Genomic DNA, 12,379 nt, shown 5'->3' with positions numbered 1-12,379 from the left:
AATTCACCCATCCTCTCCTTCCATGCCCGCGTTGCCCATCCTTTCCCCCCTGACCCAAGCACGATTTCGACTTCCATTTCAGCGGAATCATTTACGATCTTCTTCTTCTTCTTCTTCTTCTTCTTCCATGATTTTGCCTTCTTCTTCTTCATTCATTTCTCTGTGATTTCCCCCTACCTTCATTCGTCCTCATTGTGATTTCTCCCAAATAAATCCATCTTCTTTTTTCTTTTTTTAAAAAAAGAGGATGGTACCTCAATTTTATTGATTGCTCTCGCTTATGGAGGAGGAAAATAGTGGTTACAACAAGATACCTAAGGGATACAAATTAAGCAATAAAATCAAAATTCAAGCATTAAAACACTAAATCAATCTGAATCAAAATTACATAAACAACCCAGAACAAAGGAAAAAACAGAAGCCAAGAATATAAAGAGAACCTGCACAAAAGACACCAACAAACCAGGATAAAATGACCAAAATAAAATACAAAAACAACTTACCAAGGAAACTATTAAGTGGTCCGCAAATAAGGAATACCAAGTTTGTCCATATGGATAAGGCCTCTTAATCTACTAGGCAACTCACCAGACTAGTCTGAATTTAAACCACTAGCTCCCTTCTCAGCTAGGTAATCAACCACAACATTACCATCTCCCCCCTCCCTTCATCCTCTTAACTAGCAAGCACCTCAGTCCTGGGACCTATTGTTCCAATCCCATGACGGGGGCGCTCTAGACCATACCAAAGTCCAGAGATCTACAGGAGGGGTAATGTATTTTCATATATTTTCATGAATAATCTTCTTCATGGTGAGATCTGTTGTTCATATGTGGAAATTTTTAATTTTGCCCCTAATATATTGAAGGTAGTCAATCTCTAGATTGAATGTTGTAGTCGATCTCAAAATCTAGGGTTTGTACCACCATTTATTCCTTCAATGCATTGGATCTACACAATGAATAATATGATTGAAGGAATAATACGATTGCTCACACTGTTTAATTAAATGATTCTCCCTCTTTCTCTATAAAATTCTTGATGATGGTTTGAGATATACTGCATTGTGTAGATTTACAGGAACTATGGTTTCAGATACATTTATTCTGTACTTGAAAATGAATAATCAATTTCAGTTTTGCATTTTATCTTCATGTGCTAGTTTTGCAAAGTGGCACTTTTATCTTTCCTAAAAGATGAATATGTCTGGTTTTGATTTGTATCCATCAAAATGGTAAGCATGTGGTGAATTACCCTTGATTAAAAAAAGGCCACTAATGGAGCAGCTATCTATCATTCATTTATCATAGGAAATTGTAAGAAATGGTAAACTGATTCCATCACAAAAAAACCATTACACTAAAGATTTAACTGAATCAATTAGGCTAGATTTAGTTCAATATCTATCAACCATTACACTATTGTCGTATTTGTGATAACAACAATTAGGGTAGATTAGTTCGTATCTATATTACAATGAACAAATTTTAATTTTAATGGAACACTCCAAACAACCAATGATGAACTAGCTTTCCTTTAGTAAAATGCACTAGCTGTTCTATATGGCCAGATTTTTCATTTTCTAAATTATTTACCTCGGGAGAAGGGTCTTTTCAATTACTGCATAACAAGAGGGTGAACACTGAGATTCATGCTATTTTCTTACAAATATATCGTTATCTAAAAAACTCACTATTTTTTCAGGTGATAAAAGTAGACCATGAAGCTTATGGCGTTGACACTCCTGAAGATGTTGAAAAGATAGAATCTTATATGCGCGAGAGGAACCTTTCTTAGTCCAGAGCAACAACATCTCCTAATACAAAGGGATTTGTTTATGGACTTGATAATTATTTTTTGGGAGCTTGTGTACATTCCGCTTTCCAAAAATGTTGTGCAAATTGTTTTGTGGACATACATATTGGCAGCTTGTGTGGTTAAATATGGCCAGATTGTGTATATGCTATTTGTGGCCAATTGTGTATACCATCCATGTATATAAATGTTGTGGATTGTGTTCAGATGTATGTGTGTGGATGGTTTTGTGTCCAGTTGTGTATGAATTTTGTGTATTTTGGATTGTGGAGACAAAAGACATTGGAGATCATGTATAGATTTTGATTCAAAATCAGGAATTTTAGGTACTTGTTGTAATGCTTACCATGTGTATTTGGTTCAAAATTAGGAACTAGGAGTACTTGTTATAATGCTTACCATGTGTAGCTGGTGACAGGTCAGGTAACTCATATGAACCAATAAATGTCATTTGACCAAAGAGTAGAACTTATCCTGAGTTTTTTTTTTTTTTTTTTTTTTTAAAACTAAGCTTTTATTCAAAATTAGCTAAGACAAAGATGAATTAGCAACTCCACTGAACCAATGAAAATCACAAGGCACTTGTGGTTTTAACTTATAAGTACTGGCTTCTAGCACCTACGATTATTGCTCACAAAAAGAAAATTAAATTCATGTAATTTGTAGGATATAATATAGTCTCAAAGGTCAACATGTATTCAATCACTTTCAGCACCTAGCATAAGCAAATACATTACAAGAAAAATTACATTCATCAAATCTGTAGAAGTAATCCAAAACATGTACAAGAAAAATTACATCCAAGGGCAGGACAGACTGCACCACCCAGATTATAAGCCACCAATTCCAACGTTGAATATTGGCTCAAACTAAACAATACCTGAAAAAAATCTGGGGAAAAAGCTATCAATTTGAGCTTGTATATATTGTATACATAATTGACTTCTTATTCACAAGCATCCGAAAAGATTCACGGCCAAAGGTCTTCTTGTGAGCCTAGGCTTCTTGCTTTAAAGGACTCGGAGCTGTGCTAGGAAAGCAGCACAAAGATCCTTTGGAGATCAAGCAGATACTTCTCCTCCCTAGTTTTGTAGAATCTAAAAGAAAACAACTGTGAAGTTCAACGTCAAAGGTTTGGGTGGCATTCCATCTTCCTCTTTCCCTATCACACTAGAACTGAGAATGCCAATGAGAGTACCAGTCATTGGAAAAAGTATTTGCTTAATGTAAATTGTAATAAAGCATGTCATTGGAAAAAGTAGCAAATAAAGAGAATGTAGCAAATAAGGAGAATATAGCAATAGATTCCTAATGAGCAAGAAAAGGTTACTTGAAAAATAAAGAATGAGTAGGTTGACACTAGATTCACAGCCAACGAAATCACTTTCATTAGAATCCTTATAATGAAGGAAAAAACCAAAAATATCCCAAAGAAAGCAGAGGAGACGAGCTTACAATAAAAAGTATAGGTATGAACTCTGTTTCACATTTTTTTTTGGTAACAATGAACTATATTTCCTAAAACATTTCCCCACCATTCATGCAATACACGCATAACCATTCATAACCATGCAATATTAAGGAAAGACTAAACTTTCTTACTATCTATACAGACAGACTGCTGGTACATGCCAAAAGCAATCGCCTTTGCCTTCTACTTTTTCCTTCCTACAAAGTTTTTTTGATAGATGTAATCGGTTTTATTTCCTTCATACAAAGTTAAAGGAACCAAAAATAGAAATATGATCAAATCTCATCCATATTATGAATTTAAAGTACACAACTAAATCTACATAGTATTTACCTGGCGGTAAAATGATGTAAAGTGCTTAGCAAGTAGAATTGCGAAGTCCTCCATTGAAATTTTTTCTGAGCATTCCTTTGCTTTCACATATACCTGTATTGCCACTAAGCTAAATTTTTACATGAATGCATGGCAGTAAAATTTCTGGAAATTATAACAGAGAGCATAATGTGATAGCTAATGAAAATATATTTTTCTTTCTTTACCATCTCACTAGCTAATGACAATATTACTCACAAAAAATATGTGATGAGAATGATAAATCATCAAGCTAAATAGATTTCACTTCAAATCGCTTTTACCATTTTCCCATTTTCAAGGGTGCATATCTTGTGCTCCAAACTTTAATACCTAGCTCTGAGTACCACTTTATATTTAAGAACCACATTCATTGATGGACCTGAATTAATTATTAGTGTTTCGGCTGGTTCATAGTCTATACCATCAAGTATGTGTATCAATTACCATTACCTGACTGTTCTTCCATCCTTCAAATACAAAGATATACCCCATACATAGGAATTGAAGAGATTAAATAGGTTTATTAAACAGCGACGGCACTTCTAACCAGATTTTGTACAGAGTACTAAGTTCATTTGTGTGAAGTGTTTTGATTTTGGACTCGGACAACATTAACATCTCATTACTTCACAGTTCATACACTCATAAGCAAGTAATCTAAAGTGAGCATACTAGCCCCTAGAGGTGCTAAAAAGAAACGAAGATCAAAATTACTGGATTATAATCATTTCTCACCAAAAAAAGAAAAAACGAACATATTCAGTGAACTGAGCCTAGCACAACTACTTCACCCAGTTTCTCCGTGATCAAACAAGGCTAGAACATCAAAGACTTCTTTTTTACTTCGGCAAGAAACGAATGTCATGTCAGCACAAAGTGAATAGAAACTAAATATAATATCTTCACATATTTGAGGAAATATGATTTTCAAACTTTCTTTTCAGATAACAAGTCGAACAAGAAAGACAAAATGAAATTAAAATTCCTATTTTCTCTTCCTTCTCCTCAGTTCTCTAGACAACCATACAAAACCTGGCAATAAAAAATCCAATGAGTAAGAAAGTGATAGAAGAAGAAAAAAAAAGTTACGACGTTCTTTATGGTGTCAGTGGTGACGATGTCGGAGTTGTCATCTAGTAAATAGGCGGGGAGGCAATCGGAGAGGAGGCTGATGCTGACGTTCCACTCCACGAAGAAATAGCAGCCTTCTTTGTTTCTCCAAACCTACCCACCCTCACTCGATCCTTCCCATGCCTGTGCTCGAACTTGAAATTCTCTATTTCCCTCGCCATACTTGACCTTGCTTGGATTCACCGAGAGCAAAAGGCGTCGAGGATACCAGTCAGCAGCGCAAGCTAACGTGCGAATTAGCAGCTTCGCTTCGCTCTCTCTCTCTCTCTCTCCCTCCCTCCCTCCCCTCTACTACCCCGACCCACAACAACTCACGGCATAACAACAGTTCGCCATAAATAAGTTATCCTCGATTCCTTCAACTACCTCCTTAACAGAATGGGTGGCGATGGGTAGAGGCAGGCGACGAGTCGAGGGTGCGAGTGGTGGCGCTGGTGGAGGGAGGGCGACACAGGTGCTAGGTGACAAGTGGTTCCTGTGAACTCTTCCCTCTAGTTCGAAATGGTCTGTGGGGAAAACATGATGGTTGGTGATGGGCAGAGGCAGGCCGACAAGTCGCCGGTGCTAGGCGACTACAGGGACAGCGACCCTCGAGGGTGCTGGGCGACGAGAGGGAGGGAGGAGGACGCGAGAGCAGGATGGGTTCATATGGGCTCTCTGTGTTCAAAATTTCAAATTGTAATTTGAAAAAAAGAAAAAAACAAAAAACAAAAAAGGCAGTTACGTAGTGTGTGTAATGTATGAATTGCTACAGTAGCTGCTCTATAGAAGAACTCATTTAAAATTTAGAATTTTACTGCATACAAGAAAGTCATGTATTAATCTGTATATCAAGATTGATTTTTTCATATTCAAAATTTAAATTAATACCGTTTTCAATAAAATTTATTTTTTGACTAATAATATTAAATTGGTACACATATTAGTACGCATTTGTGCTTATAATTATATTTGTCTTAAAATTTATACCGAATATTACTTTTAATTATTCGTCTTCTATTATTAGATATTGGTGCTTTGAGGTTGAAATATTACAATTTACTGTACGTGTAGTGCTAGATTTTGAATGATTTAATTGGATCGCAGAGTCGAATAAAGATTGAAGATTCTATGGACTGGAATGTTGTAATACACTTTGCTGTGGCTGGAGTGGATGTAATAAATTTATCTGCCTGTCTCAATGCTCATGAAGAATCGAACGATGATGGAATGGAGGGAATTTAAGTAGTGGGTAAGAAACTATGTTTTATTTACTTTTCTTTTAAAGCAATGATTATACAATTCACGGTTATAAATATATTTTTTCTCTTTATAATAGAAATTTTCCTAATATTATTAATTAGAGTAATACCTTATAACGTATTTTTTTTCTTATTTTCATCACATTATATAAAATATTATATTTTTATCATCCTTAAATTATTTTTATTTTTTAAAAAAGTTAAGATTAAAAGTTTATGCATATGGCTAATACCATTAATATATCATTACATACAATATTAGTTGGAAGCCGGTAATTACAAATGAACGTGTATATATGACCAGAGACTTGGAATTTTCAACATCTAATTGCCCACAGTACTGCTTGTAGGTTACAAATACAGAAGCAACACAAATTTCCTGATTGGTATCTTTAAGACTTTGACGTACAGCGCAAGTCCATCCTTCCTATTCTCCATAAAACCTAATCAATTTGGTTCCTTGATTTGCAGGCCAAAGAGGGAGGAGCAACGAAGATCATGTGTTATTCAAAACGACTTTTATTGCTCAGCATCCTTCTGATCTTATTTTTTGTTACTCCCACGGCTCAGTACTGTTATCAAACTGGTAACTACACCAGCAACAGTACCTACAGGGCAAACCTCGTTGGCCTCCTGGCTTCCATGTCTTCCAACACGAAGATCGATTACGGATTTTACAATTTCACCGCTGGAGAAAATTCCGACAAAGTGAACGCGATTGCACTTTGTAGAGGAGACGTTACGCCGGATATATGTCGTAGTTGTATCAATTCTACAAGTCAAGATCTCTTACGGTCTTGTCCCAACCAGACGGAGGCAATCGGTTGGTCCAAAAAATGTACTGTACGGTACTCAAACAGGTCTATATTTGGCGTTATGGAGGAGCAGCCTATGATTGCTTTTTATAACGTACGAAACGCATCCGACGTAGAAGGGTTCAGCAACGTGCTAAGACCCCTGCTAGATAGGCTAAGAAATAGCGCCGCACTTGGAAATTCTACTCGCAAGTTCGCTCTGGGAAGCGAGGCAGCCCCAGACTTCCAAACAATCTATTCACTTGTGCAGTGTACTCCTGATTTGAACTCGCTGGACTGCAACAACTGCCTGCTGCGGTTATCTGAATATACTTCATCTTGTTGTAATGCTCAAAAGGTGGGAGGAGTATTCGTAACACCAAGTTGTTATTTAAGGTATGAGAAATACGGTTTCTATGATCCTGCAGCTGAGTCACCACCTCCGTCGCCTCCGCCACCACCTATAGCGCAGCCAGTTTCTCCCCCACCACTACAACTGCTTCCACCCACACAAGGTACGCATGGTAAGCGACCTTTTCGTTCTCTCTGTTTTTTTTTTTGATTTGTTTTTTGAGAGATTTTCGTTGTATAACGTATATAAATCCTACTGTGCCAACTTTTTATCTTTTACGGACCGTAAAGGGATTGAGTGAAGAATATTACATATAAATTAGAATTTCGACAGGCCATTAGACAATTATTTTTGAAAGAATGGCTCTGGTTGATTATTTAAGATCGATCCGGGAGATTAGGTACATCATAAATCTACATTAATCTTTCTGCAACACTGTATATATATATATATTTCTTAAATTAACTTTGTTCGACGAAGAGAGAGAGGCATTCTGGGTGTTCCATCATCTATGCACTCGCAAGTCGCAAAATTCGAGGATGGTTGCAGTTATCTTCCTTTCCTAATTTCAAGTATTTGTAAATACTAATAAATGATAAAATATTAAATAATAATTAAAACAATTATAAAATTATAAATAATAATGACATATTTTGATATTATTCTCAGTAGTCCAACTTCTGGAAGTCCATCATGAAGAAAATGAATGGTCCTGGTAGGTGCCGTCAACCGGGCCAGCTGAACTTTTGAAACCACCTTTCAGTCTGGTCCATGTTTGGTTCACTTTCCGTTTCTATATTTTTAGAATATATAATTATATAATTCAGTTCGTCGCCTTCAAATGATATTATTCCTATTAGTTGATTTTAAAATTTATTTCTAACACCACATTTCATTAGTCTAAAATTAAAGAATTATTTCTATAAATTTTTAATTTGCAAGTCTCATGCAAATCTTGTTAAAAATAATAAAATTCTGAACAAAAAACCTATTTTTTATACTAAGTCTTTATTTTAAATCTATATCTCACATTACTCTTTAAATTAAGTATAATGCGTTGAATTAATAAATTAATTAAATAATTAATTTTCTTCCTTGCCAACAACTCCGGCTTTTAGGACTTTTATAATATAATATATTCAGGACTAGGTGAGTTGTCCGTTAATACTTGAATATTATAAATATATTTCCTATATATTTTTCTTTTGAAGTGACATTTATTTGAGTTGATGTTTATTATTGTCAAATTTACAGTTAGTTACTGTTAATTTAAATTGATATTTTTAAAATTTTGAGATAAAATATAAAGTGTTTGAATAAAAAAAATTGTGATACTGATGAAATGAAACTACCTTATACGTACTCGGTATCCAAACCGGGTCAACTATACATCCGACACTGTTTTGCCTAACATCTCACATTTTTTGTTTTTTTTTTTTTTCAACTTTATGTCATACTCCACCTTCACCTTCAACTTCTCTCTCCCCTCAAATCTCTCTCTCCGACCCCTCTCTCTCTTTGGCCTCTCTCTCCCCCCAAACTCTTCTCGGCCTCTCTCTCTCTCCTCAAGCTCTCCTCGACCTCTCTCTCTGACCTCTCTCTCCTCTCCCCAAGTTTTGTTTTATAACATGTTAAAGGGAAGAGAAGAAAAAATAATAATAAATAAAATCCCCCACGTCAAGAGCGGGGTGTGGGATCAGCAACAGTTGCTTATCCATAGAGTTTTTCTATTTATTTTCAGTGAAAACCAACAATAATAATATATACAAAGTGCATAAGAAATGAAATGCAAGAACATATAGTTGTTTTTGGTCCCCAACTACATGCATATTAATCAACAATTTGCTATAGTTTAAAGATTAGCTAGGGTATATATAAAGTGTCGAAACTATGCAGGGTGAATACCCTCTCATCTATATTTTACAAAGAAATCTTATGTGATGCACGTGATGGATAGTCGAATCGTGACAATCGCTAATATCTAATTCGCGAGGAGAAAAGAAAAAGATTGACTCGATCGATCATGCAATTTATTAATTATTTGTACCTAATATCAGATATCTAATTCAAAATCAATCTCTTTTAAACGAATTTATAGTTTCTAAACTTGTCATTATGTTTTAACTTTCTCCGTCTCAACTGGGCATAATGCCAGGTCCAAAATTCAGCTCTCCAAAAGTTTTGATAAAAGCAGAATTCTAGTGTTTGCAGGGAAGGAAAGTAACTCATCAAGAACTACAGTTGTTATAGTGGTGTCGGTTGTTGTTTCTGTTGTACTAATCATCTGCATGTGTTTCTGCCTCTTCTATTTAAGGGTCAAGAAGCCAATGGACAAACTTGAAAGTAAGTTAAGAACTCGTTTATTTTACATTGTTGCTATCATTTCTTTACATAGCTAGCTAGGAAAATATAGATATCTAGACATGACCTTGCTGCTTGTGCATGCTTGTGACATGATGCATCTCTTCTCTAAGTACTAAGCAATAGTACTAATGGCCGTAAAACTAATTTAAGTTACTGCTTTTGAAGGATTTATCTTTGTTTGTATCTTTCTACATAAAACATTGGCTTTAATTTGGGTACTATATTATATAAAACAAAATTTGCTACCATCAGTTAGACATCAACCTGTTCTAGAAATCAAGGCCAGTACATCAGCAACTCAAATAATGATCAGATGCATCACATGATTAAATTATGTAGAACCTGTTGTTGCTTTTTTTGTGAAGAAAATAGAAAATTGCATTACCTTTATTCTCACGATTCTCTAATCTAATTCAGATGTATAACCTATTCTTATGTGAAGGTGTGGATGAAATTAGTAGTGTTGATTCCTTGCAATTTGACATCGGGACAATTAAAGTTGCTACGGACAACTTTTCTGCTGCAAACGAGCTTGGAAAAGGTGGATTTGGTATTGTTTACAAGGTAATGAGACCCAATCGAGCCATAATTTATGTCATTTTACCTGTCATAATTAGTTAAATCTAATATATATATCATGAATGTTGAGGTTATATATGCTAGATTTTGGTATATTCATATCTTTCAGGGTGAGCTTCCAAATGGACAAGAAATAGCTGTGAAGAGGTTGTCCAAGGCTTCTCAACAAGGAGATCTAGAATTTAAGAATGAGGTCAAGTTAGTGGCTACGCTTCAACACAGGAATTTGGTAAGGCTCCTAGGATTCTGTGTGGAAGGAAAGGAAAGACTTCTAGTCTATGAGTTTGTACCTAATGCAAGCCTTGAAAAGTTCATATTTGGTATGTTTGCCATTCCTCTCAAATCCCAAATTCTATTTATAGTAATTACATGTTAATGGAATTGTCCTGTCTTCCATGTATATTGCTTCAACATGTTCATACTACATGATTTGCATGAATATACAGATCCAAACAAGAGTGCACTATTGAACTGGGAAACACGCCACAAAATTATAGAAGGCATCGCTCGAGGACTTCTTTACCTTCATGAAGATTCGCAACGTCGTATTATTCATCGTGATCTCAAGGCTAGCAACATTTTGTTAGATGCAGATATGAATCCAAAGATTTCAGATTTCGGCACGGCAAGATTATTTGTACCAGATCAAACTCAAGGCAACACGAGCCGAATTGTGGGGACCTAGTAAGTATATCCACATAATCTATAGCTAATAACTAGGATATAGCATGCTAAATACAAGTAACACCTACAGTTTGTGCCAAAGAAACAAACAACACGGAGGTCCTTTATACCATCTCCAATAAATAAGATGGAATGAACTTTATTAAAAACTACATGTACCAAAATCTATGACATCATTCAAATCAAACTAATATTTCTAATAATGTTCACCTACAGCGGATACATGCCTCCAGAATATGTAATGCGCGGACAATTTTCAGTAAAATCTGATGTGTTTAGTTTTGGCGTGTTAGTTCTGGAGATAGTGAACGGTAAAAAAAATAACTCTAGTTTTCAGGCAGAGAATGAAGCTAGCGACCTTCTAAGTTATGTAAGTACAAATAGTTTCTATTTTTATATGCATTTCCTTTTTATCTCAAAGTCTGACCTAATAGAAAGTCATATGATGTTGAAAAAATAAATGAATGTTCTGCTTATTGTGGTGTCTCTCAATGTAACCATTCTGTAGGCATGGAAAAATTGGAGGCAGGGGACAACCTCAAATCTTGTTGATGCCACATTAAAGGCCAGGTCAACAACTCAAATAATGAGATGCATCCACATTGGATTATTATGTGTTCAAGAAAGTGTGGCTGACAGACCAACCATGGCTACAATCGTCCTCATGTTTAATAGCCACTCTGTTACTTTACCAGTGCCCACAAGACCTGCATTTCTTATGCATAGCACCAGATCAGATGTGTCGTCCCAATCGGAAAATGGTGTTGGTGTAACAAGATCAGATAGACGTCGAAGTAGCTTTGTCCATGCCTCAAGAAATGAAGCTTCAATATCTGAGCTAGATGGCCTATAACTTTTGATGGAATCTAGTGCAGCATTTTGTTTGAAATGCAATTCTACTAGTTCAAGATTCCCATCTCCCACACCTGTTTTTTTATTAAGCAACTTCTCTATAAATGAAGATGGTCATGTATACTTAAGTATCAAAGATATATATTATGTGATTTTGTTCATCCCAAAATGGGGAGGATGGTGGTCCTCTTAATATACATTTCCCTGTGATTGATCAACCTCCACGTAAAATCAAAGAGCTTCACATTGAGAATGGTAGGAATACCTTTTGTTTAGAAAGGCTTGTTGGTCATGATAAAGCTAATGAATTGTATCAAGTTTTGGCTAGGCCTAAAAAGGGGCAGGATGTGTTAATTTGGATGAAAGAGCACGACGGAAAGTTTCTTATGAAAAGTGCTTGGAAATGTATTAGAGTTTGAGCGTCTCCTTTACCTCGGGCTCACTAGATTCGGCATAATAATATCCCAAAGAAAATTTATGTTATGATGTGAAAAGCTACTAATAGTTGCTTGAGCATGGATGAGAAGATTAAAACGGCTGGTATCCAAATGGCTTCTAAATGTAACTATTGTTGCTCTGGCCATTCTGAAGATCTCAATCATATTCTTTGCACCAGTGATTTTGTTAGGCAATTTTTGTAGATGGTTTCGGCTCAATTAGGTGTTTGTATGGGTGTTTTCCACACTTGGCAGGAGCAAGTTAGTTTTTGGTTTCATCGTGCTGGCAAGTCGTCTCAAGTTCG

General features: G+C 35.6%; 1 protein-coding gene across 3 annotated transcripts; it reads left to right on the top strand.

The window, feature by feature from the left end:
- The first annotated feature begins 6,416 nt into the window (after positions 1-6,416).
- Positions 6,417-11,855, top strand: LOC122307690 (putative receptor-like protein kinase At4g00960). 3 transcript variants are annotated; one of them, XM_043120727.1, is made up of 7 exons: positions 6,417-7,321; positions 9,370-9,501; positions 9,965-10,086; positions 10,211-10,421; positions 10,548-10,785; positions 11,002-11,155; positions 11,294-11,855. In XM_043120727.1, exons 1-7 carry the CDS (start codon positions 6,511-6,513, stop codon positions 11,636-11,638), a joined length of 2,013 nt encoding a protein of 670 aa, XP_042976661.1. In that variant the 5' UTR covers positions 6,417-6,510; the 3' UTR covers positions 11,639-11,855. The 3 variants fall into 3 exon arrangements, with proteins under 3 accessions (XP_042976661.1, XP_042976660.1, XP_042976659.1); XM_043120726.1 differs by having other exon boundaries at positions 6,417-7,330; XM_043120725.1 differs by having other exon boundaries at positions 6,417-7,330; positions 9,361-9,501.
- Positions 11,856-12,379: the final 524 nt, after the last annotated feature.

Source organism: Carya illinoinensis, chromosome 4, assembly GCF_018687715.1.
Source record: "Carya illinoinensis cultivar Pawnee chromosome 4, C.illinoinensisPawnee_v1, whole genome shotgun sequence".
In the NCBI taxonomy this organism is placed as follows: Eukaryota; Viridiplantae; Streptophyta; class Magnoliopsida; order Fagales; family Juglandaceae; genus Carya; species Carya illinoinensis.
The sequence above is the reverse complement of the archived record's forward strand: the minus strand, read 5'-3'. Positions and strand labels throughout refer to the sequence as shown.

Bases quoted from the DNA above. Each gene is read 5' to 3' on its own strand.
- LOC122307690 (XM_043120725.1), top strand. From the start codon at position 6,511: ATGTGTTATTCAAAACGACTTTTATTGCTCAGCATCCTTCTGATCTTA. The intron at 7,331-9,360 runs GTAAGCGACCTT...GCAGAATTCTAG, and splicing joins ACCCACACAAGGTACGCATG to TGTTTGCAGGGAAGGAAAGT. The intron at 10,087-10,210 runs GTAATGAGACCC...CATATCTTTCAG, and splicing joins GATTTGGTATTGTTTACAAG to GGTGAGCTTCCAAATGGACA.